General features: G+C 38.5%; 1 protein-coding gene across 2 annotated transcripts; it reads right to left on the bottom strand.

The window, feature by feature from the left end:
- Positions 1 to 851: 851 nt before the first annotated feature.
- Positions 852 to 23,567, bottom strand: LOC110050818 (uncharacterized). 2 transcript variants are annotated; one of them, XM_089290909.1, is made up of 29 exons: positions 23,438 to 23,567; positions 20,898 to 20,996; positions 20,295 to 20,383; positions 16,563 to 18,351; positions 15,102 to 15,434; positions 14,121 to 14,395; positions 13,493 to 13,600; positions 12,955 to 12,997; positions 11,934 to 12,043; positions 11,560 to 11,637; positions 11,082 to 11,192; positions 10,936 to 10,986; positions 10,267 to 10,371; positions 9,852 to 9,883; positions 9,594 to 9,684; positions 9,201 to 9,258; positions 8,981 to 9,030; positions 8,434 to 8,524; positions 8,052 to 8,190; positions 7,247 to 7,348; positions 6,662 to 6,722; positions 6,295 to 6,330; positions 6,102 to 6,169; positions 5,507 to 5,571; positions 4,761 to 4,791; positions 3,490 to 3,551; positions 2,841 to 3,007; positions 1,945 to 2,113; positions 852 to 1,236 (listed from the first exon to the last, which is right to left on the bottom strand). In XM_089290909.1, exons 1-29 carry the CDS (start codon positions 23,523 to 23,525, stop codon positions 1,139 to 1,141), a joined length of 4,599 nt encoding a protein of 1,532 aa, XP_089147035.1. In that variant the 5' UTR covers positions 23,526 to 23,567; the 3' UTR covers positions 852 to 1,138. The 2 variants fall into 2 exon arrangements, with proteins under 2 accessions (XP_089147035.1, XP_089147034.1); XM_089290908.1 differs by having other exon boundaries at positions 15,102 to 15,437.
- Positions 23,568 to 25,466: the final 1,899 nt, after the last annotated feature.

Genomic DNA, 25,466 nt, shown 5'->3' on the forward strand with positions numbered 1-25,466 from the left:
CTGTACACCTTTCGTGAAATTACAACCAAGCAACTATGTAGCTGACGCGAAGCGCGGGAATACACGCGAGAGTTACGACTGGTTTTGGTTTTACAGTTGGTCCCCGCTAATTCCAACTAGCTTATTTCGAATTCCCGTTATCACGTACTCACAAACCATTTTCCTTGGATTTGCCCTTCAGTCAATTTCTATCAGCCATTTTGAACTCCCGTTATTTTAGACTATTTCTCGTTTTCCCTGACTCAGGGAACCCCGCTATTTCGAACTCCGAGTGTCTGTAGTTCTTATTGCGTGATAAAGTGACGCAAGTTTTTATCAAGTTAATGGCGTAGTGAGGTAATGCAAAACCAAAGTAAATGCGAATCACTTCAGCAACAATAGAGTGAAAACCGCTCGAACTTGAAGTTACCTCATTGATTTATTTGTTTCATCTATTTGATAGCAAGGGGCTTTATTAGAGGCGGGGGCTATCTCAAAACTAGACTACAGTACATCACATGCGATACAAACAAAGGTAAGAAAAACTAGCCAGAACAGTGGCAGTGATATGAGACCACAATACAGTACTGTGAATAATTCAATATAAAGGCCTCACCCATGAGTAAAAGTTGTTTTTCTTCAACAATTAAGGACCTGATTGAGAACCTACGCAGTCTAATTTCACAGTAAACACCATTTAACTAAGAACCTATGGAGGCTAACTTGAAAAAATTATTGGGTCCTTATACCCGGATTTTTACTGTAGTAATTGAACTAAGTGAAGAACAATTGAGCGAATAATTAGCCAAGTTTCGTAGCCGAGTTTCTTGTTGACCGAGACATGACGCACCCATAACGCAAAGAACAGGCAATTTAAACGATAAAACACTTTATTTGTCATTTGTTTTCGGATCCCGAATTATTCGTTTCTGAGATCCTGCACCTCGGAAAAAGTAAAACTTTCACAAATTAATTAAATATTGTTTTTCTTTTTTTTCCAAGACCTTGTCGTCTCTGATTCCATCAGAGATCATTTGTTCGAGTGCTCTAAGAAATATTATTTATTGTTCCACATTGGTGAGCACTGCAAATAAACACGAGACAATTGAACGATCTAGACTTAATTGCGATGAGGCGACCATAAAACCAACAATTAATATCATGAACGGTTGGGTGTAGAACTCGCTTGGGGCCTGGGGCCTTGCGGAGGAGGCGGCGGCATAGGTCCACCAGGTCGAGGCAAGAACATGCGAGGAACTGGGGAGAGAAAAGGAAAGTGGGTGTTACATGACGTATTAGATTGGTTATGTTACTTGTCAAGCAACGAGTAACAAAAGCTTCCGAGATGCGAAAGACGTTTGACATTCAATTTATTGAGAAATAACATAAATAATAGTAGTACTCAAAAGAAATTTGTGTAGTCTCTTGTAATGGGTGTTGCTCGCGCGCAAAAATAAGAATACCGGGCAGAAGTTGATGGGCGAATATTTTTTGATGTTAAGGGTTACTTTGGGTAGAAAGGACATCACACTACAGACGAATTGACTCCGAACGTTTTAAATTAAATCCTATTAAAACTTGTCAATTGGCCAAAGGTATAGCTCTTTGCGTGAAATAAAGAGGGAGTTGTTAGCTTTCAACAACTGCAACAAGGTGGCAAAAGCGCCAATGACCTGACAATGTTGGTAAAACATTGACTTTTTTGAACCAGCCTCACACAGAAAATACTTAATTCATTGGGTTCAAACTTCTAGGGACATTTCAATGTACCACGCCCTTTAAACATTCAGTCTGATTCGCTCGCTAGTGGTATGAGATAATTCTCGTAGACATAGAGTAACCTATCAGAGACACTAGACTTCTGTTCTGAAACAGTCATTCTCAGAAAAACTGGCATGTCAACCGGGAAGTCAAAGCAGTATGCATTATAGTCACTGTTTACAACCCAGTACAGTCGTTACTTACGAGGTCCACCTGGCGGTGGAGGCATCATCGGTCTAGGTGGAAACATAGGCATTCTCATCATAGGACGGAGTGGTGGAGGCCCATACCCTGACATGGGTGGAGGAGGAGGAGGTGCTCCATCCTTGCTGTCTTGCACAAATGAATCAGAACGATCGTCTGTTTTCGAAGACTGAAAACAAAAGGAAGGATTAGTTTGGCAGGAGTTCAAAATCAAATCTTGCGATTCTTCACGTCTTTGCAAGAAATTCATATCTGACGCAACCGCTTATTTTTAATCAGGAATGCAAAAAGGCTGCACTTGCGATTTTTAGGATCCAGAATCTACGTCAAAGAATTGTCGAACGGACAAAAAAAAAAAAAAAAAAAAAAAAAAAACCGAGAAAGTGCAACATATGGAGACTGCGAAAAATTTACGCTTGTCTTAAACTGCAAGTAAAGACTTGCGACACGGGAAAAGGCGTGTTTCTCCAGTGTCAAGTGTAAGTTACGACGCGACTCTCGGAAATACAAATGAGAAGTATTTTCCCTTATTCACAGAGCGCCGTAATTTCTACTAAGATCCATCTCTAATAAAATTCTTCAACGATTCCAAGCTTACACTGTACTTTCTTTTCACCAAGTGTAAAGAATTTTATTATATAGCACACTAAATGTTCGAAAAATTCGCTTGTTTTCTTCAAAACTGAACGAGACCTTGATTTCAAAGGACATTTCCCTGCAATGATTGTGAACACATGGAAGAAAAACATAGACGGCCGAAAAGTTAAGTTTGAGCTCGCCATGAATCTTTCAATGAGCATAACTGCTTTGAACACATCATGTGTGAATCTCTTCTACTAAATAGATATCGAGAAGTGAGGAGATAAACACTAACCAAGCATTCACAGCGAACATACCTGAGCAGTGGCTGCATTGGTCATCGGAGGTGGTGTAGCATGACCTCTGCTTGCGGGGCCTGGTGACGGAAAAGGTGGTCGAGGTGGCGTCATACCCAGCATGTCTCCAGGATGAGGTCTCCGCTGGCCAGGAAACATAGAAGATGGAGGAGGAGGAGGCGGAGGACCTGGAAACCAGTGAAAACGTTCAGTTACACCTGTGCATAGCTAGCAGTGGTAAGGGGTAGGGTGGGGTGGAGGAAAGGCTAACAACTGAGATGGGAAGTCACTGGTGAAGAGAATTGGATTATGGAGGAAATGCAATCAGTAATAACGAGAAGAGAGGGAAAATAATGGACGAAATAGGTAAAGCGGAAAAAAGAGAACACAATGATGAAGGAGTCAGGTGGTGTGAAAAATCAGTATAGAGCTTTTTCACTCATGTGGCCAGCAGCCACGCAAATTTATTGAAACAAAAGAATTCCCACCCACAGGATTGGTTTGGTACACCAACATGGACGCTGTTTCATTGTGTTGGGACACCAACATGGGTGCCGTGACGCCATGTGGAAATACTCTACTGGGGGGTCGGTAAGTAAGTACAGGCAATTATCAGTGATGCCGGAGGGGGAGGGGAGGCGTTAATAATCAATAAGCAGTACAAACTTACCCATCATAGGAGGGGCAGTGAATGGCACAGGACTACCATGACCCGGAAGACCAGACATAGGGCTGTAGATTGAAAAACAAGCTTGTCAACACAATAACGAAAAGCATAGAGACCGAGAAGCACCAAAACTCAGCTTCTTGAAAAACACAGCTTGTCAACAGAATAACGAAATAGCATAGAGACCGAGAAGCACCAAAACTCCTCGACTGAAACTTCCACTACATTTGAGTTCCGTGGAGTAAAGAGCGTTGGCTAAACGTTTTTAAAAGTTAAACAAATTTGGCAGTTAACTGTGATATTTCTGCGTCATTTATTTGAATTACAAAGTAAAATACACCGGTAAACAGGAAAAACCTACTCGAGATTGATTTATCGGTTAACAATTCTCCTAGAATTGTTTTCTGCAGTCAAAGTTACTGTTTAGAGGGTCTACCCGCACAATTACAACGTTTTCTGAACACTGCATGCCAGAAAGTTGTATATGACAAAAATACTAAATCCCACAGCTTTTTGTAGCCTTGTACGCAGACGCACTGTGGGCTCGTCACGCAATCTTTCTTCCGGCACGTGGGGGAAGAACGCGTGACAAACCCAAAGACTGTCTGCATTGGGGACTATTGCTATTCTCGGTTTTCACCAGTCATGTGATCAAAACTAAAAATCGTAACCATTCAATAAATAAATTCAAGAATCTGGAATATGATAGATGATTGCTATATAAACAACCTCGCCAAGAATCAGGTTTCTGCTGTTTTTCATTCGCCCGTTATTCGCAGAAGCGTGTCATCCAAATTTACAGAGCTTTGTATGGAGACGCCATGTTTGTGCCCTTCGGAGGGGCACAAACATGGCGACCGTAAAATAACAAAAACATCCGTCATTGAGTTTTGCTATTGACACATTGAAATAAATGCTTCTTCTAGTGCAAGCACCGTTTATTTAACAAAAACTAAAGCGATAACTCGTCTTTTGACCTGCGCGACAATCTTTTCTGGCCGGCATTTTCATGTCACGCAACGCAAAAGCTTGGAGTGCTCTGTTACAAAAAGAAGAACTCTGTCGAGCTAAAACATTGTCAAACGTCACGTTCCTACAGGGTCTTTTATCTGATGAAACTAAAACCTCAGAAGGAAGGATAATTTCTAATTTTGGAATATGACTACGTCACATGAAAACCAAGAATAATTGCTGCGGTGCAAATATTTTTGACGCCATATTAATGCTGGAATTTATGCAGTGAGCAGCTTATTTACCAGGAAAAATATGCTTACCTTCGTCGCGAAGGAGAATCACGTCCATCAACTATAAAAAAGGACAGGCAACAATTATTGATTTCATTATCAGCCGACAGTTTAGTCTGCCACAATAGGTCACAAAGAGGTGAAGCCATTATAAAGATTTCAAATAATCTAAGCTTCAAACAGCGCCATACTCATTTTCCTATAGCATTCTCCCTCTCTCTCGAGCTGTGAATTCATTAAATCGTTACCGGTAAATCACATAAAAATATCTGTTACGGCAACACCTAAAGCATTTGGTGCGGTTTGTGCTTGCAGAGGTATTGTGTTTAATACTCAAGCTAGAGTGGTCGGCGACCAGTGATGTGCGAGAAACGAATTTACCGTTTTAATCTGCTTATAGTTAGCGTTTCAATCTGCCCGTAAAAAACAGATTGTCTCTCATCATTGTCATTCTGTCTTTCTCATCATCGAACAAATCTGTCACATGAGAAGACAAAGAAGACCAAGATACAGAGACGACGCGCGTCCCAAGCATGACAACGGCGAAGTAACGCTGACCGATACAAGTTAATTAAGTACCGCTGACCGGTAAGAACCGATAAGAGACACGTCAAGAAATTCACTAGTGCTACACTATCAGAGAATCGCAGATAATTGTTACTGGGAGATACAAAAAGCTTTGTGTTGTTGTTGTTGTTTTTTTCCTCTGGTTAGCTGGGACATTGCGTCTGTGTGTTATAACACGCGAATTCAAGCCAAGAAAACCACGAACTTACCATGATTAAGTTGACTACTTGCCGAAGAACTTGGACGGCTTCCTCTCACTTCTAGATCATAAAGCCTACAAAATCAAACAGATAATCTTGTTGGTTTATTTTTACTGGAACATTAGCACATCTTTAATATAAAATGAACTACAAGAAGTAACCCAGGTAGTCTCAGTCCTTATCTGTGGAAAGAAACACTGTACAGGGGTAGGATAATAATGAACTCCAGCACCCACATAAGGCTATTGACTGATTGTTGCTGACTAAACCAACAGCACCCACGTTACTAAACGACAGTCAATAGACAGAGAACTGACGAATTAGCGTAAGAGAATAAAATAAAATTGACTGATGCTCAGATAGCTAACAGAGGTTAACAGTTATTTGAGACCTGTTTCGAGAACAAGAGAGTTTTATATTACAAAGTACTTTGGGGGAAAACTGCTCTCATAAAGCATCTAAGACATGAAGAGAAATTCCGCGAGGGACTGGGGAGAGACGCTGAGGCTGCTTCGCAGTCTGGGAGCTTTTCTTCATATTGTCAGAAGTACAAGACTAAGGTCCAACATATGTTAGTGTCTAAAATAAATTATTAATAACTCACTTCCTTCTCAAAATTTCGTTCTCGTCTTTCAAGCCATCCAGTTCTCTCACTGCAGCTCTGTAGTCGAGCTGAAATACGGAAGCAAAAGAAAAACAATTAAAACAAACATTCCAAGCTCAGACTTTATACTTCTCTTCGCAGATTCTCGTATGACGGTAACCTATAATCAGTCATGCAAACGTTCGCAACCTACCCAGTTTTGATGAGCCTTTTTCTCCATATTCGATAACTGGAAAGAATGAAAGAAATGATGTTTTAGATTACAACAAATGAGGAGGGAGGGTGGAGCAGTTATCACAAACTGAGATGATTTTCTTACTGCCAAAAAAACCCAAATCGTTTATCCACAGCCACCGTCTTTGCAGACACCTGTTACTTCCTTAAATCCATGGAACATCCGCCAAAAGAAAACTACACCTTTCAGCACCATTGTTGAACACAGTGTCTGGACAAGTGAGCTTAATTCGACCTTGCATGGGCCAATTCTCTTCGCCAGTAATCTCATGAGGGGAACATTCATTTCAAATAATTACAAAGATAAAATGAAACGTTACACTAACCTGCTCCTTCTTGCTCTCATCGATTTCCTCAATTTGCTTTTTGATATCTAAATATAGCTGCCTAAAAAACAATAAAAAAAGAACATTTTCTATTTGTAGTCTTAGGCTTAGAATAATACTTGCAGTAAGTAGTGACTGCAACTTAAACTTTTTTCTCTTGGAATTATAAGTAATAAATATATGTACGGAGAGGGGAGCATGGAGACGTAATTATTAGTGGACTGAAACCTAAAGCAAGAGATAAAAGAATGTTTAGGCAAACAGAAAAATGCCTGGGGGGAGGTGGGGTACTTTTGATGGACTAGCAACCCGTCCAGGAGGAACAATACCCCCAGTCGCTTCATACTGTCTGGTATAGTAACTGGAATCAAGTCACATCTTACTTAGCCACTAACAAAACAATATGTATCCCGGTTGATAATTGTCACAATTCCTACCACCTGCTAGGTTAACAATGTACTGCAAAGAGAATTTAGATGTGATCACCGTGAAAGGATCATTTAATTGCGCACTTCACAAACTTTTCCAGTATCCTCGAGTAAAAGAATAAATGATTAACATGACAAACAGCAGAAGAGCAATTACCTGTATTTATCGGCATCCACCACAGCAGTCGACGCTTTAGCTTGTTCGGATTGTAGTTGGTTCTCGATAGAAATACGGGATGACTCCTCAGCAGTTATTTTCCTAGAAGAGCATACACTTATACACTAAAAATATATTTCTTGTAGAACAGCGACAGCAAACTTTACCATTAACAAATGTAGCTATGGTCAGCATTTGAACTGATTACATGTATTAATGCTAAGCCTCTTGCCTTAATGACAACTACTTTGCACTTGTCCTCGTTCTTGTTTTTTCACTTTGTCATGTGTAATTTCATATGGCCAACTACTGTCAATGGCTCACAACTTGGTCTTACTGTGCAGTTATAAGTTTGGTTATGTTAGCAAGAGACGTTTTCAAGTGAGTGTCGAAAGTAATTCCGATTTGCATAGGCTTTGCATTGCTGTTTTAAGCGATTGGCTCAAAAACATCGCTCCACTTTGTCATCCAATCAGAGGTAAAACCCAAACCAATCGTGACGCGCTCGGAGACGTTTTCCAGTGCTTCGTGCCGTCTGCCTGTATGTGTGTCGAGTTTTGATTGGCTCACTGGATTGTCTATGAACGTTCTTTGTGATTGACCTGAGTGACTACTTTGGGGTTGGTTTTACGACACCATATTGAAAAGTGCTCTATTGACAACAGAATAGACAATCGGAGACAAAAGTACATGTAGTTGAGCAGATACGTTTATATTCTTCCCGTTCTACTTTTTCAAATGCATCTAAGAATTTATCTCTGATTTCTCCACTACATACTGCACTAGACAAGATAAAGTCACCAACCTGTGTAATTCCACTTCAGTTGATTTGAAATACTTCTGCAAGGCTTCAAGTTCAATTTCTTTCTCTCGCTGTGTCAGCATGGCTTGACTGGCTTTGCTTTCAGCTTGTTCCAATCTCTCTGTCTTCTCCACATTGTCATCTGCAAGCAAAAATAATTCAGGTTTTGTTCGACGATCTTGCAACCCTCTTCAACACATTCAATTCCGTTTAACTTACAGTGTTTGCTGGGGTAAAAAGTGAAAGTTCTGTTGTAATATTTTTCATGCAAGCATCACTCCAGACTGCCATTACACGGGCAAGTTACATTTGTAAAACGTGAAAGTTAAGTTTACACTGGCAAAGTTGGAAGATGACCCATGTTCTGGGCTAGTATATTACTTACTTTCTAACATCTTTCTGATCCTTCTGAGCTCCTCAGCCTCTGTTTCCAGTTCTGTGACCTTCTCTTGCAATTTCTTATTTTCCGTCGTAATCTGGAACGCAAAGCAGACAGTTTTTTCTCCTGTAGAATTCAATCCACAACAGAGCTGCAACCATACTGATACATTTACTGGAGAGTCATCATATCAAAGAGAGTTCGTTCAGATGTTTCAATTTGTATTGTCAATACCAGGGTTGGCACAATTGCGATATTTTTGAGAGAATTGTTTTGTAAAATTACAGCATATACACACGTACATGTACATAAAACTGAATACAAAATACATATGTTCAAAGTTGTTTATAAGAATACGCTCTAACTTATAAAGAGTCTAAAAGTCTCGCTTAGAAGCCACCAAACAGGTTGCGACCGCTCACAGAATGGTTGTGGAGACGGGAGTCATGGGAACAGAACAGATACGGCATGGAACGTGAACATGTTCTGTTTAGCGTTCTCTGATAAGTCACTTCTCAACTGGTAGAGTGTATTAAGATAAAATTTTCCTCACTTCATCAACATTCATTAAGTTCTGCAATCTTCCCGCCATTTCATCCTCATCTGTTCAAATAAAAAGCAAAAACACTGTATCACAACTTTTAAAAAAACAGGGGGGGGGGGGGGGCGACAATCTATATTCAATGCAGATGAACCATTGCACACAGAAATAATTCCACAATCTAACGACATTTAAAGGATTTGTTTAAATGAGAATTTGAGTCAGTACTCACCGGGTTCTTCCTCTCCCTCTCCGTGTAATTTGATTTGCTTCAGACAATCTTTCAACACCTGAAAACAACACTAAATTATTACTAAAAAGACAATATCGGGAATGCCATTTCCAAGGACCTCAAATTTAACAGTTTTCTGGGGGATGAAGCCCCCCCCCCTCCGGGCCCCCTCCAGGGGAACGCCGCTGGTGTTCCACTCGAACTCCCTTCTCTAAACTCCTGAATCGGCCCCAGGGTCCTATGAGCTCAACATCTTAGTTATGTAAAGTGTCCAATAATTATTACTGCACGTAAATGATTCAAGGTTAACGTTGATAAAAATATCACTGACTTAATATCAACAAATGCAACAAATGCAACAAATGAGTTAGTACATACAGATACTGCACATACCTCAACCTCATTACATCTGAACTCATATTGTTGTTGAAGCTCGGTCAAACGCAGCAACTGATCGTCAAATTCAACTTGTAAGTTTTGCTTCCTGCAATTAAGTGAATTTCACGTCTGAGTTAGTCAACTCAAGAAGAAAAGGATGTTTTCCACACCCCTGAGACTACCAGAGAGTTTTAATAAACTACCTACTTTACCTTTTTTAAAATCAAATTCTTTTATTATAATAAATAGTTGTTACAGTTATGTATAACTTACTTTTCTTTTGTCTCTGTCAGCAAATGTTCAAGCTGTCCCAAAAGGAAAATGCAAACATGAGTGAAGTTAACTTCCACACCCTCTAAGGGGCTATGTACATGTAACTCTACACTTTATGGACATTACTTATTGTACAAAAAAACGCCTACAAATTCAAAATATTCAAAAGAATTTAAAAATTCAAGCCTACAGTTGCAACCCATCAGCCAGTTACTAAAATATCAGTATTTCTACTCTCTCCTTGAGTGTTAACAGTGCTAGCCCATTGCAGGGTTATTATGCCAGTCAGAATAGTGGCAAACAAAAGAACAATTGCACAAAGGAGGCTCAAACTTTGTAAATATTGGATAACCTGCAAAAACACCTTTGGTCAAGACACAATTGAAAGAGCTCATTATTTATGCTGTTCCCCTACCTTCTCGTTTTCCATGTCTGCTTGTTGAATTTTCTCATCAAGTTGCTCAATGTGCTTTTCACGGGTCTCCTTTTCGAGCTGTTGTCTTAGGAGGTCATCATTCAACTGAGGGTGACCGAAAAAATTACATGAGAAAATATTCTTGGAAAATAAAAGGTAACAAACAACAAACTAACGTACATACACTACTCGCAATATTTGAAATATTAAACAGTCAGTCATAGGACATCGTCCAACCAAATTTTGGTAACTGTCCAGTTAATTTTACATTATGGTCGGACGTTATGTCCAAACACCAAAAAGGCTTTAGCTTTTTTACTTGTTATACAAAAAAAAAGTTCACAAAAAATCTGCTTGAAATCTGATACATGAAATGTGCTTTGAAAATGCACCATAATGCATTTCTTGTGCAAACATTCTCATTACTTCATGTATGATAACAGATTGAGTCATCAGTTTATTTGTGTACGTAGCTTACATACAATATTTTGTGTAGTACCAGAAAATATCCATTCCAATCCCTTTTGTTGGGGGAGTATGGATATTTTCTAGAACTCTACAATGCTAAAGTATGCGTGACCAACCAATGTTGTAAAATCGCTGGCCAAAGTAGGGAATTGAAAGGACACATGTCCTGCTAAGGAGCAATGATTATTTTGGATTCCTTACCTTTTGAATTTCACCCTCTTTAGCCTCAATCTTAGCTCTTAAGTCCAAAATCTGTTAATAAGAGAAATTAAATGTTATATGTATTAAATATGAAATGCAAAACATTATTTCATAACATGAAGTTACAGTTTGTGGAAAATGCTCACCGTGTTCTCACATCTTGCAATTTCCTCACTCTTTTCCTTGGATTCAGTTGTCAATTTTTGACAATTATCTTCCATTTCTTTCACTAACACTTGAAGGTCTTGTTTTTCTTTCTGCAATGACAAAAAATTGACAGTTCGACAGTTTTCAGTGTCATGATCATTTTGTGAGATGGAAATAATAATCCACCTCAGCACATGAGTCAACAATGATATATTTAATATGTTATTTTCTCTTGTTCCGATCTCTATACCACTGGTCATCTAGACCCTCTGGCCTCTCATTAATCTTTAATCTTTAACAAGTTACTCCTAAAACAGTGTAAAAAGCTATAGTAGGAGAATTATAAACACACAAAATTAAATATTACTATTACTATAAGAGAATTGAAAACACGCGTGGCCAATAGAATGAGAAGACCATTACAGCAACAAGAACAACAACAAAATATTAATATTAATTATTATGTTGGTCACTAACCTTGAGTTTTTCCTCTCCCTTTGTGAGTTTTAGAACCATCTCACTGGCGCTTTTTAACTGTTCATCAGAAATCTGTTTCTAAAAAAATTACAGTAGCAGAGTAAAACATCTCTGTCAGTAATTCAATTCTAGATTAGCCACACGTTTTCCCTGGTACCTGTTTTCAACAATTTGTCTGTCTGGATGAACAACAAGACATAGTTATTCCTACCAAGGTTTCTTTCATGACTTTTACTTGCTTGTTCAAACTGATAAATAAGTTATAACAGCCTTTCTGTATTCTGATTGGCTGTACTGTACTTTCTATTGCATGGCATGGCAAAAAATACTATACATGAGGCCACGTTCTGTTCAAAGCAGCTTAGATACAATACCTCTTTGTAAGCAGTATTTCTCTCCATATCAGTCTTAAGTTTGTCTGCCTCCATTGATTTAACTTCCTCTTCTAAGATGCGAACCCTTGCTTCATAACTCCTCAGGACATCTAAAGGGTTCAAAATAAATGGACATATGCATGCATGGTCAACGACTGAAAGTAAAACACTTAACACTATTTTAATCAGAAAAGAAAATCTCGTTGCAGCAACTAAGCTTTCAATTGGTCCCTGTGAATGCAGTTTGTAAGCAATTGCACAAGAGCAAATGAAAAGATGAACAACAACAACTGTGGAATAAATCACAGAGCTGTAGTTCATGTATCCGAGCTACAACCAGTTTCGTCATGCTAGTGCTACCAGGAAATCATCCCCATGTTATACATGTAATGTCCCAGGGGTTCACTACAAAAGGGATTCATTGTCCTGGGATTTATCCTTGACTTGTGTGACATGCTCTTTGACTGTGTGAAACAACCTTGACAGTGTAATGGCATTCAATGGTTTATTTTCAAGATTTGCGCCAACTGACTTTAGCAGTCTAAGTTATTATATAGCTAGCTCCCTGAGCGGGCAAGATGATCTGAATCCTGCCCTGTTATTGGCTACCAGAGCAGATAAGATGGCACTATCTTGCCCACTCAGCATTACAGGTGTCTACTGTGTCCTGCAAGAAAATAGTGTTCTTTTTTCCCTACATAGTAAATACTTTATTGACCAAGCTTGTTTGTTCAAGATCGCAGTCCTGATATTGGCCTCATTCTTTTTTGCGTGTTTATGGACCTTGACTCTGTCTTGATCCGTAAACACGCACAAGAACAAAAAAACAAAAAAAAGAACTTGGCCAATATCCAGCCATCTTGACCCAACGAGCTTGGCCAATGTCCATGATATACATTCCTTTTTCCTTGTTAGCATTAGGTCTGAGACTTTACTGTCTAAGCTTAATGATTTTCTTTCTTCTCATCACCTGTCTGCTTGTCAATGTATTACAATTATAGTAAGGAGAATTAACACTTACCATGAGGATTAGGTCCCTGTGCACCGTGTCGCATCCTCCCAAACTGAAAATAACGCCAACAAGGAGATAAATTACTAGAAATAAATATACATATTTTTTTTAACTGTCAAAAAACAACATGGTTACTACCCTGGGGCATGAATGCAATGTGAATGTAAAATATGGTTTCAAAGTACAATTCTACCACAATTGCTACTAATTTTGCAATCTGATTGGCTAATTTGCCATTGTTGATAAGAGTCCAGTGTGTCACGTAATGCCTTTTTCAGCTCGAGCTCTGAAAAAAACATTTTCTTTGACGTTGATATTGTGGTAAAAAAAAAATCGAAATTTGGTTTAGCGTGGTCTATACTCTTGTCAACAATGATACGCATCATCACAGCAGTCAAAATTTGTCGTGGACTGCCTTGACTGCACCTCATGAGTCCACAACATTTTGACCACTGTGATGACATGTATCATTGTCGATAAGAGTACAGACCATGCTAAACCACATTTGATTTCAATTGTTAATTAGAACATTGATACATGTACTTACAGTAAGTGACCAGAAGAAATAAAGAAATCCCAGAGTACCAAACAGGAATGTTATAAACAGAACAGCGGGATGGACATCAGCAAGATCATTGCACAACTGCTCAAACATCTGAAGACAAAATAACAGCAACAATTTAATTTTGCACAAAAAATGCATGCCAAAATCATTTCACCACATTTTTTCCTGTATACATGACTGCCAAGTTTTGTTTTCCTCTGAAACTGGTTCACACCAGCAACACAATGGCATACATGTAACAACATGGGTATAACCACAAGATCAGTTACATGCGACTGTGGATTAAAGCAATTCAACAGGAATCAATATTGAAAGATGCATGCAAGGCAAAGTCCGCACCTGGCCAGGTGGTCCATATCACCAAAGATTATCCTCGACAGTTTCTGTAATACGGGACTAGAAATATTTCCTCTACCCAGTGGATGGGATGCCGGTCTATTACTGAGGTTATCCCCCTCCCCTCAGCATTAATTCTGCAAACACCTGCTATGAGAGTAACATGTCTTGCCCAAAGGGTGCACATGATGACCTTAGCCAGAGCTCAAACCAAGACAATTAGCTAATTATTAGCCGGTCACTGAATCTCCTACAGTACTGAAAGGTAGCTTACCCCATCTAATCCAATATAAGCCAACAAGTCTCTGGTCGTATTCCTTGCCACAGGCCAATAGGAGAAGACAAAAAGCACAGACTTTTCATGGAAGTTACGGAATGCCCTCATGAAGGTAGCATATCCACTGAGGGTCTCATTCACTTGGGAGTCATTATTCTCTTTGATGTTATTGAACTGAGTTTCGCCCAAGACAACCTTTGACATTAAACTGTCTTCTACTTTTTGGAACCGTGAGGCTAGTGATATCACATTTGGTTTTGCTTGACAAAAGCCTGCAAAAGTAATTATACAATGTAAGTGTTTGTCTTAAAAAAAATAAATATTGAGCAGTAAGTACTGTATGCTGAAATAATTAGAAAACTGTTGTGCCTTGTTCCTCATGATGGTCAGCAGGATTAACTCATTTGTATTAATTTTCTAAAAGATTTGCCAAAAAACTTCAGACAAAATATTACAGTGCAACCACTCTAACCAAGGCCGCCCGACAAAATTTTCTACAAATTTAAGGAATAAAAACTGTGGAGGTTAACCATAGTTTTCCCACAAATAATTGATGAAATCAACCTACAGGTAAATTACAAAGGCAACAGATTTGTGGTCACTTCAATGATCAGTAACTGTCTTAAAACTTTTAAAATGCCAGTAGTCAATTTGCAAAGAATTTGCCTACAGTATGTACATGTAAGTGGCCTTGGTCAAGGAGTAGTCACACTGTAAAAAGGTAGAAACATCAAACATTGGACTGCTAAAATTTTACTTTTAATTAGTTAATGTACACTATTGTCGGACCCTTAAATCAAATAAATCAGACATTGTGTATTAAAACATTAGCTTGTATATGACACATCAAATAAATTATCCTAATGGATTATCCTTTCTTGGCTCCCATTCCTGCAACTACATGCACTAGATGTAGTCGCAAGTTCTTTCTTTAAGACCAAAATTATCAATTACAAATAAGAGGCTGCCCATTCTAACCTTCAGTGCATGCAGCTTTATCTGAAGGGACCTTATGATCCTCTTTGCTGTCATCCACATGCTCCTTTTCCATACCATGATCAGTTGCTTCACTAGGTTTTACATCCACAGAGCTCAAGCCCTCCTTATTCAGTGCAGTTGTTGATGAAGCTGTCTCTGTTGCTGTTGTTCGTTTCGTGCGGCTACCAACTGGTTCTTTGACTTTTGTTGGCATTGCCTGCAAAGACTTGACAAGTGTGGCTTCCGTCTTAGTGTTTACTTCTTTTGCTGCCAACTCTTCATCCACAGCTGGTGCAGTGGTAGTTGTAGCAGAAGTATTCACTGTTTGCCTAGCTGCTGTTTGGAATGATGATAACAACTGTTACAATAGATGACTTTAATATTCATGTGATAAAAAAAATGAACATCGATAGGTATATAATTTACAACACATTTTTCCTTGAGTCCACTATTTGAAACAAGTACTTGCATGTGACATGTTAGCCTCACAAATCATTTGCCATCCACGTCTTTTTGATTGTGAATGTCTAACAGTTGTTTAGCTAGAGATACATGGAATCAACTATGCTTTGGTGCAAGGGTGGGGGACGGGGGGGGGGGGGGGATAAGCAACTTTACCACACTGGTCACTTAACAGCGTTGAAAATGTACACTGTAATCTACAATTCAGTCAGCATACAGAAAACATTCAGAATGTTCAGCACTTTCTGCTTTAAAGCCTTGTAAAGTGGTGTAATGAAGCAAAATACTTAGATATCTGTCACTTTGTATGGTTGGCCTTGTCAATATTTTTATAGCTCTCAGTACTTTCAATATGACCCAGCACCTGCCAAAGTTCCGGTGAGTATTCTGTTACAAATAACCATCTACTGTATAATGTACCCAGTTTTCAAAATTTGGCCCTGTAACTTTAGGACGTTGTCATGAGCCTGTCTGTTGCTCTCTGACAAAAGTTGCACAAGAGTGGAATTTGAAGTAGGTGGCACCACCCACTTCATATGATACTGAAAGCATTGGGCTCTTCCATTATCAACCTTGTAATACTGAGCTTAAAATTCCATGTACAGGATTTCAGCTAAGTTTTAAAGACCATGCATCAATAACAAATTCCTAATGGTCAATCAATAGATGCACAGATAATTCCTAAAAAAATCAATTTAGGAAAAGGTCAAAACATCAAGAATAGAATTCCTAGAATTGTTCCAATTTTTACCCTACAGTGCTAGTGTAACTGAAAACGTACACCACACCCTGACACCTTGCCCCCACTCTCACTACAAGGAGGGTCAAGGTTCAATCACGTTCCAAAAAAACTGTGTTTTCCCTAAATTACTCTTTAGAACTTCTGCATGTGTTCGAATCATGAAAAGTACATTGTATGCGGCTCACAAATCAATGTAGCTGGTTTTTTAGCCGGCAGTGGTCTCTTAAAACCTTGTTCAACATTCTTTATGTACCAACCTTGATCTTGCGAAGTTTTGACTTGCTTAGAAGATGGTGAAACAGCTGTTGCTGCCTTGCTGAGTTCACTTTCAGCACTATGCTTGGTAGACATTTTTTCCTCCTGTTCTTTTTGTTGTCTTTCTTTTTTGCTGACTCGATATTCCTCAGCCATCTTTTCAAAATTCCTTCTCTCCTCATTTAACATTTCCAGTCTCCTTTTCAATGCAGCTTCTTCCTCAGCCATCTTTTGGTCAAAGGCACCTTTGATTTTCATATGTTCCTCATCTTCGCCGTCTTCGCTAGTTTTTCCCTTCTCCTGAGTTGGGTTTTCTTTTTCCTGATCTATCCCTTCGTCCCCTGGCACCTTGTCATCAACCTCTTCCTCTTTTCTTTCAGCACCACTTAGTTTTTTCAAAGAAATTTCTTTCTCCTCCTCCCTACGCAACCTTTCCATCTCCATCTTCTCAGTTTCTTCTATCTGTTGCCGTTGCTTTTTCAGTGACTCAAGTCTCAGTTGTCTCGCTTCCTCCTCTTTCCGTTTTTTCTCTTCTTCTGCAGCCTTTTTTGCTTTCTCCAGCCTGACTTTCCTTGCCTGCGCTGCAATTGCTTTCTTCTTCTCTTCTGAAATCCTTTTTTCTTTCTCCAACATGAGCTTTCTTGTCTGCTCTTCAATTGCTTTCTTCTTCTCTTCCGCATCTCTTTTTTCATTCTCCAACCTCAGATTTCTCGACTGCTCTTCCAATACTTTCTTCTTCTCCTGTGCATCCCTTTTTGCCTTCTCTAGGCTGAATTTCCTTGCCTGCTCTTCCATTCTTTCTTTGGCTTCTTGTTCCCCTGCCTCCTCTTTTTTATTTTTTTTGAGATCTTGTACTTCCTTCTGCAGTACATCTGATGGAACTTGTTCTTGAGGTTTGCTTTTAACTCGCAGATGCTCCAAGTCTTCATCTGACAGCTCTTTTGCACCGTCCTCATAGTGAGGCTGTTTCTTATCAAACGGCGTCCCTCCTGAGCTGTCTGCACTCCTTGGCTCCTCCTGCTCAGGGTCTTGCTTTCCTCTGTTAACACCAGCACTGTCAATTTCTGCCTCCTTCTCGGCAGGGTTTTCTTTAACCGAAGGTTCGGTTTTTGATTCCTCAGCATTTACTGAATTCACAATTAAATCTTCCTCAAACTGCATCTTTTTACTGTTTGATTGTTCTTTCTCCTGGTGGCTCTCAATTTCTTTATCGTCAGTTTGTTTAACTGAGGATTCATACTTTGTATTTACTGCTGAGTCTTGCTCAGACTGCACCCTATCAAGGTCTTTTGATCCCTCCTCCAGTCTGCTGTCAATTTCTACATCTGGTTCACCAGTATGTGCATCTGGAAGTTCAGGGTTTTTATTTTCGGCATTTGCCAAATCTAAGGTGGATGAATATGGCAGAGACACTGAAACATTACCCTCCTTAATAGCATTGGGCAATGGTTGGTCCTCCCCTTTTTCTTGATCAGCGTCACTCTCAGTAGCACCACCAAAATAGGTTTCTTCCTCTGCAGTTCGTGCAGAATTTACATTCTCTGTAACTGACTTTTCAAATCGAGGGGGTGCAAAATTAGGCTTATTGTCTTCACCATTGCTTGTTTCATAAATTGCATCCTCTGGATCATCATCTCCCAACTCATCTTCTACAGATGGATTTTCAGGTTCTCTATCTTCTGACAGAAAATCCTGTTCGTCCTCTTCATAAAGAGGCGCAGCTAACCCAGAAAACACTTGTGAAAAAAATCCCGGACTTCCCTTGCTTTCTGATGTTTCTGAAGACGGGGCCTGCAAAAAATAATGCAATTATATCTACTGTACTCTTTTAAAGGATATTTAAAAGTTACTAAGTTTCTTAAGATATTTACTATATTCAAGATGCCTCATTGAGTATCCTCTTTATCCAATTGCATGTTGTTTGCTTGACCTTTGAAGTTCTGTTCACAAAGATTCGGGGGTTTTTCCACATCTGAGGTTTTGTCTTAGCATCATAGCTTGTTGTTTATTATAGTATTTATGGCTCATTTGTGTGAGCGCTCGCATGAGCTTTCCCTAGCTTTCAAGCTATAGAATTCGTGGGCTGACCTGTTCTGAAAATGCTCAACATCTTTGTATGTGAGATGAGTATATAAGGCATGAGTATATAAGGCATGATTCTTTCCAAAGCTTACCTCGCAAAACACAACATTCTATAAATTGAAGGCTTTCGTGCAAAAAGGGCATATATAGCATTTTGGGCCGATTTTTATTTTTTGCAGGATTGAGCTAATTTTTGGCAGACTGACTTGTTTTGACATAAAAAGCATCGTCGCGTAATTGTTTTTGTTGATTTGTGCTTTGTTTTCGAGAAATAATGTATGCAAAAAACTCAGTTTTCCGAGCGGCATCTTTTAGAGCGAATCCTTCAAAGGTGGATTTCGACACAACGCAAACTTAAACAGTTACATTTAGCAGCTTCAGCAACACAATTTTTTTTAAATAGATGTTTTGATTTTTGAAAGAAGTAGAGAAATAGACCGGAAAAAAAAATTGACCGACCTCGTATCGAACTGGTGTCATGAGAAAACAAACTCAGATGCGGCCCGGTCAGCGCCTTATCCACTTGTGCTAACGAAGCAACAGTAAGAGAATTGTGTAATTATATGAATAATAAAACTAGCGGCAAATACCACGCTTCGGTGACTTCATCGTTTAGCAAAACAAAGGTTTCTTTTGTTTTTCGCTCAACAAAAGATCTCCAAAAGATACCCTTGGAAAACTGAGTTTTTTGCATACGTTATTTCTCGAAAACGAAGTGGAAATAAAAAAAAAACAATTATGCAATGATGCTTTTCATGTCAAAACAAGTCAGTCTGCCAAAAATTAGCTCGATCCTGCAAAAAATAAAAATCGGCCCAAAATGCTGTATACACCCTTTTTGCACACAAGCTCTCAATTACGCTGTTCACGAAGAGTGAGCACATGATTATGAAGCTGAAGAAATTCTCATTCCCAGTTTCCCACATTGTTTGTTAGGACTGTCTGGAAGCATGACCCCCCATTTGCAGCCCAAGAAGAACAGCTTTCATTTTTAGAGTTGGGCTTTCCTATATAAATATACACATATGCCACCTTAAGCCTTTCCTACAGACACCTGAAGAAATTGTAAGGAGTTAGAAATAACAGAGTTTGAAATAGCCAATAATAGATGACTGGAAAAAGAGGGAAAATCCAAGGAAAATTGTTTTGGAAACAACTAGGAATTTAATTAGTTCAAATTAGTGCCATCTAACTGTACTTGGTGAACCAAAGCTAACACTGCAGCACTGAATAACTAAATATAGTTCCCAGAAGTATGTATTTAGTCATAAATTCTACAGCACATTAATTTGTACCTATGATTGTCACTGGATATTCTCAAAACTTTCTGTAGGAAGGGTTAAACAATTTTCAGAAACACATCACAGCGCAAAACAGAGAATTGCATCTTAATCCCTCTTTGAATGTACACGTATTGCTCTTAATTAGAAAGCACTGATTGACCCAAACAACTGAATGTGGAGTTTTCTATTTCCATTGTGTAATGTGGGTCAGGTTTTGTTGTCTATGTAGCCATGATCACTGCAGTTTACACTGTAGGATCTCACTTGAACAATGCACATCATAGAATGTACAAGTACATGTAGACATCAATCCAGGCTGCTTTATTTAATCCCCGCCTTAAAAATTAACAAAAATTTAAAAACCTGTACCTTATCCTCTGAATCATCTTCACTATTTCTGTCAGCTGTTTGCTCTTCTTCTACATCAGCATGGTGCTGAGTTTGCTTAATACTTTTCTCTGTTGAAATACATGAAGACAAGAAATATTCTTAATAGTGTACAATGTAGTTTAGTGCTATCTAACAACCAGATGAGTATAATTCTACAAAAACAAACATAATTACATTGTAACCATTTAAATCTGCAGATATTACAAACTACAGTGTAATAATAAAATTACATGACTACATGTATTTTAAGTTATGTACAGTAATATCTAAAGCCATTGAAGACGAGTGCAAGTAAAGAAGAAACAAAACCAAAGCAACAAATTGGCAAGTGGAACTCAGCTCCAGCTACTAGGAAAATAATGATTGCTGAAAAAATGTCCGACTCCAGCCAAGACAACCTTGCTAGCAGATTCTCCTCTAGTCTTGCAACAGGATAGTAACTTTCAGGAACTTCACAACTGTATCTGTTAATTAACTAATTAAAAGTATACAGCAATGGGTCTTTCTTTCGATCTTTATGCTCGTTATTGCACAAAAGGTCTGTTTTTAGTTACATCCAACTAATAATTAATAACCACATACCTTTTGTTGAAATGCTGTTTTCCACAGCATTTTGAAAATAGGAGCCCGGCTCAAAAGCCGGGCTCAAGTCATTGTCCTTCCCGCTATCTACATGAACAACTGAAAACACAAGAAATGAAAGCACTTTAATTCACATGCATGTTGAACATCAAGGATCTAAATTAGCTCAAGAAAACAGTAGTGAAATCTGCTTTAAAACTACACGTGTAATAATAATTATTACATGTGTAGTTTTAAAGCATACCCTATAACGTTAACTCTTGCTACTGTATTACATTATAACCTTAACCTTTGTTAAGGGCTCCAGGGGAGTCAAACATTTTCTCTCCAGATACTTAAGGTCTAAGTATTTGCTACTTAACTGCCAATACTATTATTGTTCAAATTGAAAGTAATTGTACAGTCAAAGCTCTCCATGATACCACTCTTGGCCAGTTAAGGCTTCCATTGTGAAAGGCTGTTTGAACTGTTATACAGACTTTGTATAATTTAAAAGCTCTCATAAGTGACAACTCTCAAAAGCAACCATAACCATTCTTAAGAATTACCATTTTTTAAGTTCTCCTAAGCAAAGACTGCTAGGCTTTTATTCATATTCGTTGACACTATGTATAATAAAGGTATGCACAATCACATTTATGCTAACTATTTTTGCGACATTGCAATATTATTTCAGTAGAAAAAGATTCTCAAACTGAAGGTTTACAATGACTCACAGCTAGAGAATGAGTGTTACCCCAAGAGTGAAATACAAACGTTTTACATGTATGCTAGAGCAACCAGCCTCTGTTGCATCAGCATGTGGCTGCTTACAATACAGTGCAGCTCACTTTCATGAATGACAACTTATAGTAACATGCATGGCCCCTCCTTAAAAATTCCTAAGCTTTAAATTTTTCACTTTTCACTCTCCTACACGTACCATCACGAAAACATTAAGGTAAACTATAAATTAAATTTCTTAAAAAATAATGCATGCAGTACTACATTGCAACATTCTTTAGTAAAATTAGTGCGAAAGAGAAAAATAAGTAAATTATAAGCACAAACAGCCAAGTTCATACATTCATGCATTTCAAGAAAGCACATTGTTTTGGAATTACAGACTGTCTGCATGTCAAATCTAGGCTCAAATTATTATTAACTAAAATTTTATTATTTACTTATTCTTGAACCATCAGCTTTCTAAATTTACTTTCAAAGGTGGTCAAAAATTACAAATAATCAACTGCAAAGTTGATAATAAATTATTCACTAAATATTTCACTTGCTCCCTGTTGCAGCACAATAGTTTCATCAGATAAGCACCCTTTTAAGATCATCATATTTTAAATGTACATGTAAATCCACTCTCTTCCCTCCCTCTAAAACAAAAGTCAGGATGAATGTATGAAGCAGCGGGAGGAAGCAAAAGTACTTCTGCCAGTCTTTTTGTCACACACATGTACAAAATTACAGCAAATTAACACAAAATTGACAACACAGGTTGAGCAAGGAAAAGTGAGATCAGTGAGGTAGGTAACAAGAGCAGTGGCCACTCTAATGCAAGTTCTAAGAAAGGCCTGTACCAGGTTCCTTGATAACTTTTTCCTCAGCTGTTGCATTTCAGTATAAAGGTGTAACAAGGTGCCACTTGGCCAGAAGGCTTTCTTTACCTCATGTTATGGCACAGAATTGCACAGCTGTAAGACAATTCAGGGCTCACAAAAAGTGCCGTCTGGCACTCCGGGACAGGTAGATTTTCCTGTCGGGCAAGTAACTTTTCCTTGTCACTTGTCTGTCACAGGCAAGGGGTTATCAGTAGTTTGCCAGTCAAGTCATAAAAAGGAAAACACAAACTAGCATGCCTTGTCCTGGAAGAGCTACTTGTCTGAAGGGAAAGCTGGAATTCACATATTTTCCGAGCCCTGAAGACCTACTAGTGATACTGCTCACAGGTGTCAGGGGTTCAACTGAACATGTTTACTGCATGCTACAACATACAGGGCAGCAAAGGTAGGCATGTGTCCATTCCCACGAGAGAATCCCTTTTGTAAAGAGCTTCTTTCATTCATCAACAGCAAGCTTGATATAAAATTTGGTGAAATATCGATTATTGCTGGCATCACTTCAAACTACACGTACATGTATGAATTAAAGCAACGCGCTTATTTTACGCCAAGTGGTAAATAATACGTGGCGCAACAAAATCCAACATTTACAAGTATCAAATTAACAAACGGTGACCTCTACCTATAGAACAATCAATCGCCGGAAAACATTTTCCGGCTCGATCGAGTCAAAGACAGTCTAGTCCGCAGAAAAACCTTAACCAATAAAACAACGGCTTGGCCAACGATTCCTATCTTTCTCTCGGTTTTCTACGCAAATTGACCAAAGTTATTTTCTTGCCGTGGAAATTAAAGTCTATAAAAGATATTTTTGAGTGAAACACATGTACACAGTGCGCGGAGCCACAGCCGAACAAATGTAATTTTTCTCCAAACAATTCTCGTTCTAGGAAAGTAGATTTGTTGCGAAAAGATGCTCAAGTCACTTACCTTCTTGATCTGATACTCTGTCGGAAATTATTGGTCCAAAACTATTAAAAACCAGTAAAACTGTTAACGCAACCAACTTGTCCGCCATCTTTGAAATAGCATTTTTCCAAACTGCGCGTGCTCACGATTGTTACGCAGCTGACGTGTCGCTTTGCTGTGAATTTCACCAGGGAGGAGTAACTTCCGGTGTTGTAAAAACTCAGTGAAAGCGAAAGATCTTCACGAGGAATGCTTATTAAGATAATACAAAACAAAATACCGAAACACAGTGATAGTTTTTTGGTTGTAGATTATATTCAAACCACTTCAGAATCGAAGCAAAGTGCGAGACTAATTCCTTACCCTTTCCCGATGTGTGTCAATTTGCTCCATTTGAAGCCATAGAAACGCTGTAGGCCACAGAGGGAATGCTTATTATTGCAAGTGTTTCTGGGGCTTTGGGGAGTAGAGTGGATTATTGAGACTCTTAACAGTAGATTAACTGATTTCTACATCAAGTTATCACAGTGTTAAAACCGATTTTTCAGACGATAAAATGGATCCTCAAAAAATAACGAGACAGGGAAAATGAAAGTGAAAAAAAAGTGAAAAACAGAGAGAAAATGACTTACGAAGCCTGCGATCTCATGACTCGTCACGCCGTTACCAAATAGAGATTGCGTGATGAGGCCAAAGACCATCTCAGCCGGAGGAGGCTAGACAGACGGGGAGTTTGTGCGAGGAATATTTTGGAAGAGGATTTCCCACACTTTTTTTACACGCTCGATTATGGTATCACTATTTCCTATGAAACTTTGATGAAAGAGTTACCTCTTTTCTGAGAAAAAAATTAATGACATACGAAAGGATAAGGGTTTGCACCTCGGAGCAGAGCCTCCCATAAAAAAACTTTGTTGAGTACGGCCTCTCCCTTCCTTCCCGTTACAATTGCCCTTTGAACAATCGTCTTGCAATACCAATTCTTGGCGAACAGAATGACAGACTGCAAAAATAACAGCATAATGAAAGTATAATTTTTTTCAAAATGAATGCGTTTTTTAGTGTGCAAAATAGAGTTCAGGACTACGGTGAACAGACTTATATGACACTATCGACTTAAATTCAGTCAAGAGAAGATCGAAGTAACTGAGTACAGATTCTCTTGTTTCAGTATGATGTGAGTACAAAATATAACATCTCTTCCGTGCTAAATAGAGTGCGATATTAGCTTGTAGCATTAAGCACTGACTAACGTTGGCGTGAAAACATGAAAAAAGATTTTTTCAAGCAAGTATTTTTGAGAATGTTTCAATTTACTTACATCGTAAACCTCACTTCTATATTGCCATCTTTAAGTAGAAGGCTTTTTGGTTCAGGACTAAGTGACCATGCAACATAGCATAATCTCAATGAAAAAATCCAATTGCTACATATCATTAGCGAAGCGCTATTATCTCCAAAAGTTAAGCAAACTGATTGTTGTTTGGAAGATTTCATTACAAAGATCATCTAACGTTTGCGAATCGAAAAACGTAGTTTCAATTAAAAAGAAAAAACACACCAAAAACGGGAAAAAAGATGAAAAAAGATGTTTTTTTTTCAGTCAAAATGAATTCATTTGCACTTTATTATATTTTCCTACGCTTTTGGTGACTGTTTTCGTTATACAAAAAAAAAATCACTTAAAAAGTTCAGAAAGGACATGTATTGGGTTAATATTTATGTAAGTAAACTTGTTGTGAATGTATGGCAAACAAATTAGCAACTATTGGACGAGATTTGGCAGAATATCGTGAAGTTGCCAGTGGTGAGTTGATCAATTATTTTCAGCAACGAGACACCCCCATCCCCCATCCCCCTCCCCCCTCCCCCCTCCCCCCTTCCCCACTTCTATTACGATTTTTGTGATAATCGCATTCAATAATTGTTTTATCATTCAATAATACTATACCAAAAAACAAAAATAAATAAATAAATAAATGATGTCTTAGCCGAAAATATAGCAAGCGTGCTAGCTAGTACTACAGAGAAATTCTATAGATCATAACCT

The sequence above is a fragment of the Orbicella faveolata genome, unplaced genomic scaffold, assembly GCF_042242905.1.
Source record: "Orbicella faveolata isolate gen_17 unplaced genomic scaffold, um_ofav_v1 contig_24, whole genome shotgun sequence".
In the NCBI taxonomy this organism is placed as follows: Eukaryota; Metazoa; Cnidaria; class Anthozoa; order Scleractinia; family Merulinidae; genus Orbicella; species Orbicella faveolata.

Bases quoted from the DNA above. Each gene is read 5' to 3' on its own strand.
- LOC110050818 (XM_089290908.1), bottom strand. From the start codon at position 23,525: ATGGCGGACAAGTTGGTTGCGTTAACAGTTTTACTGGTTTTTAATAGT. The intron at 11,638-11,933 runs GTATTGTATCTA...TAATTTTTTTAG, and splicing joins GAAATACTGCTTACAAAGAG to AAACAGATTTCTGATGAACA. The intron at 10,987-11,081 runs GTGAGCATTTTC...TCTTATTAACAG, and splicing joins TTGCAAGATGTGAGAACACG to ATTTTGGACTTAAGAGCTAA.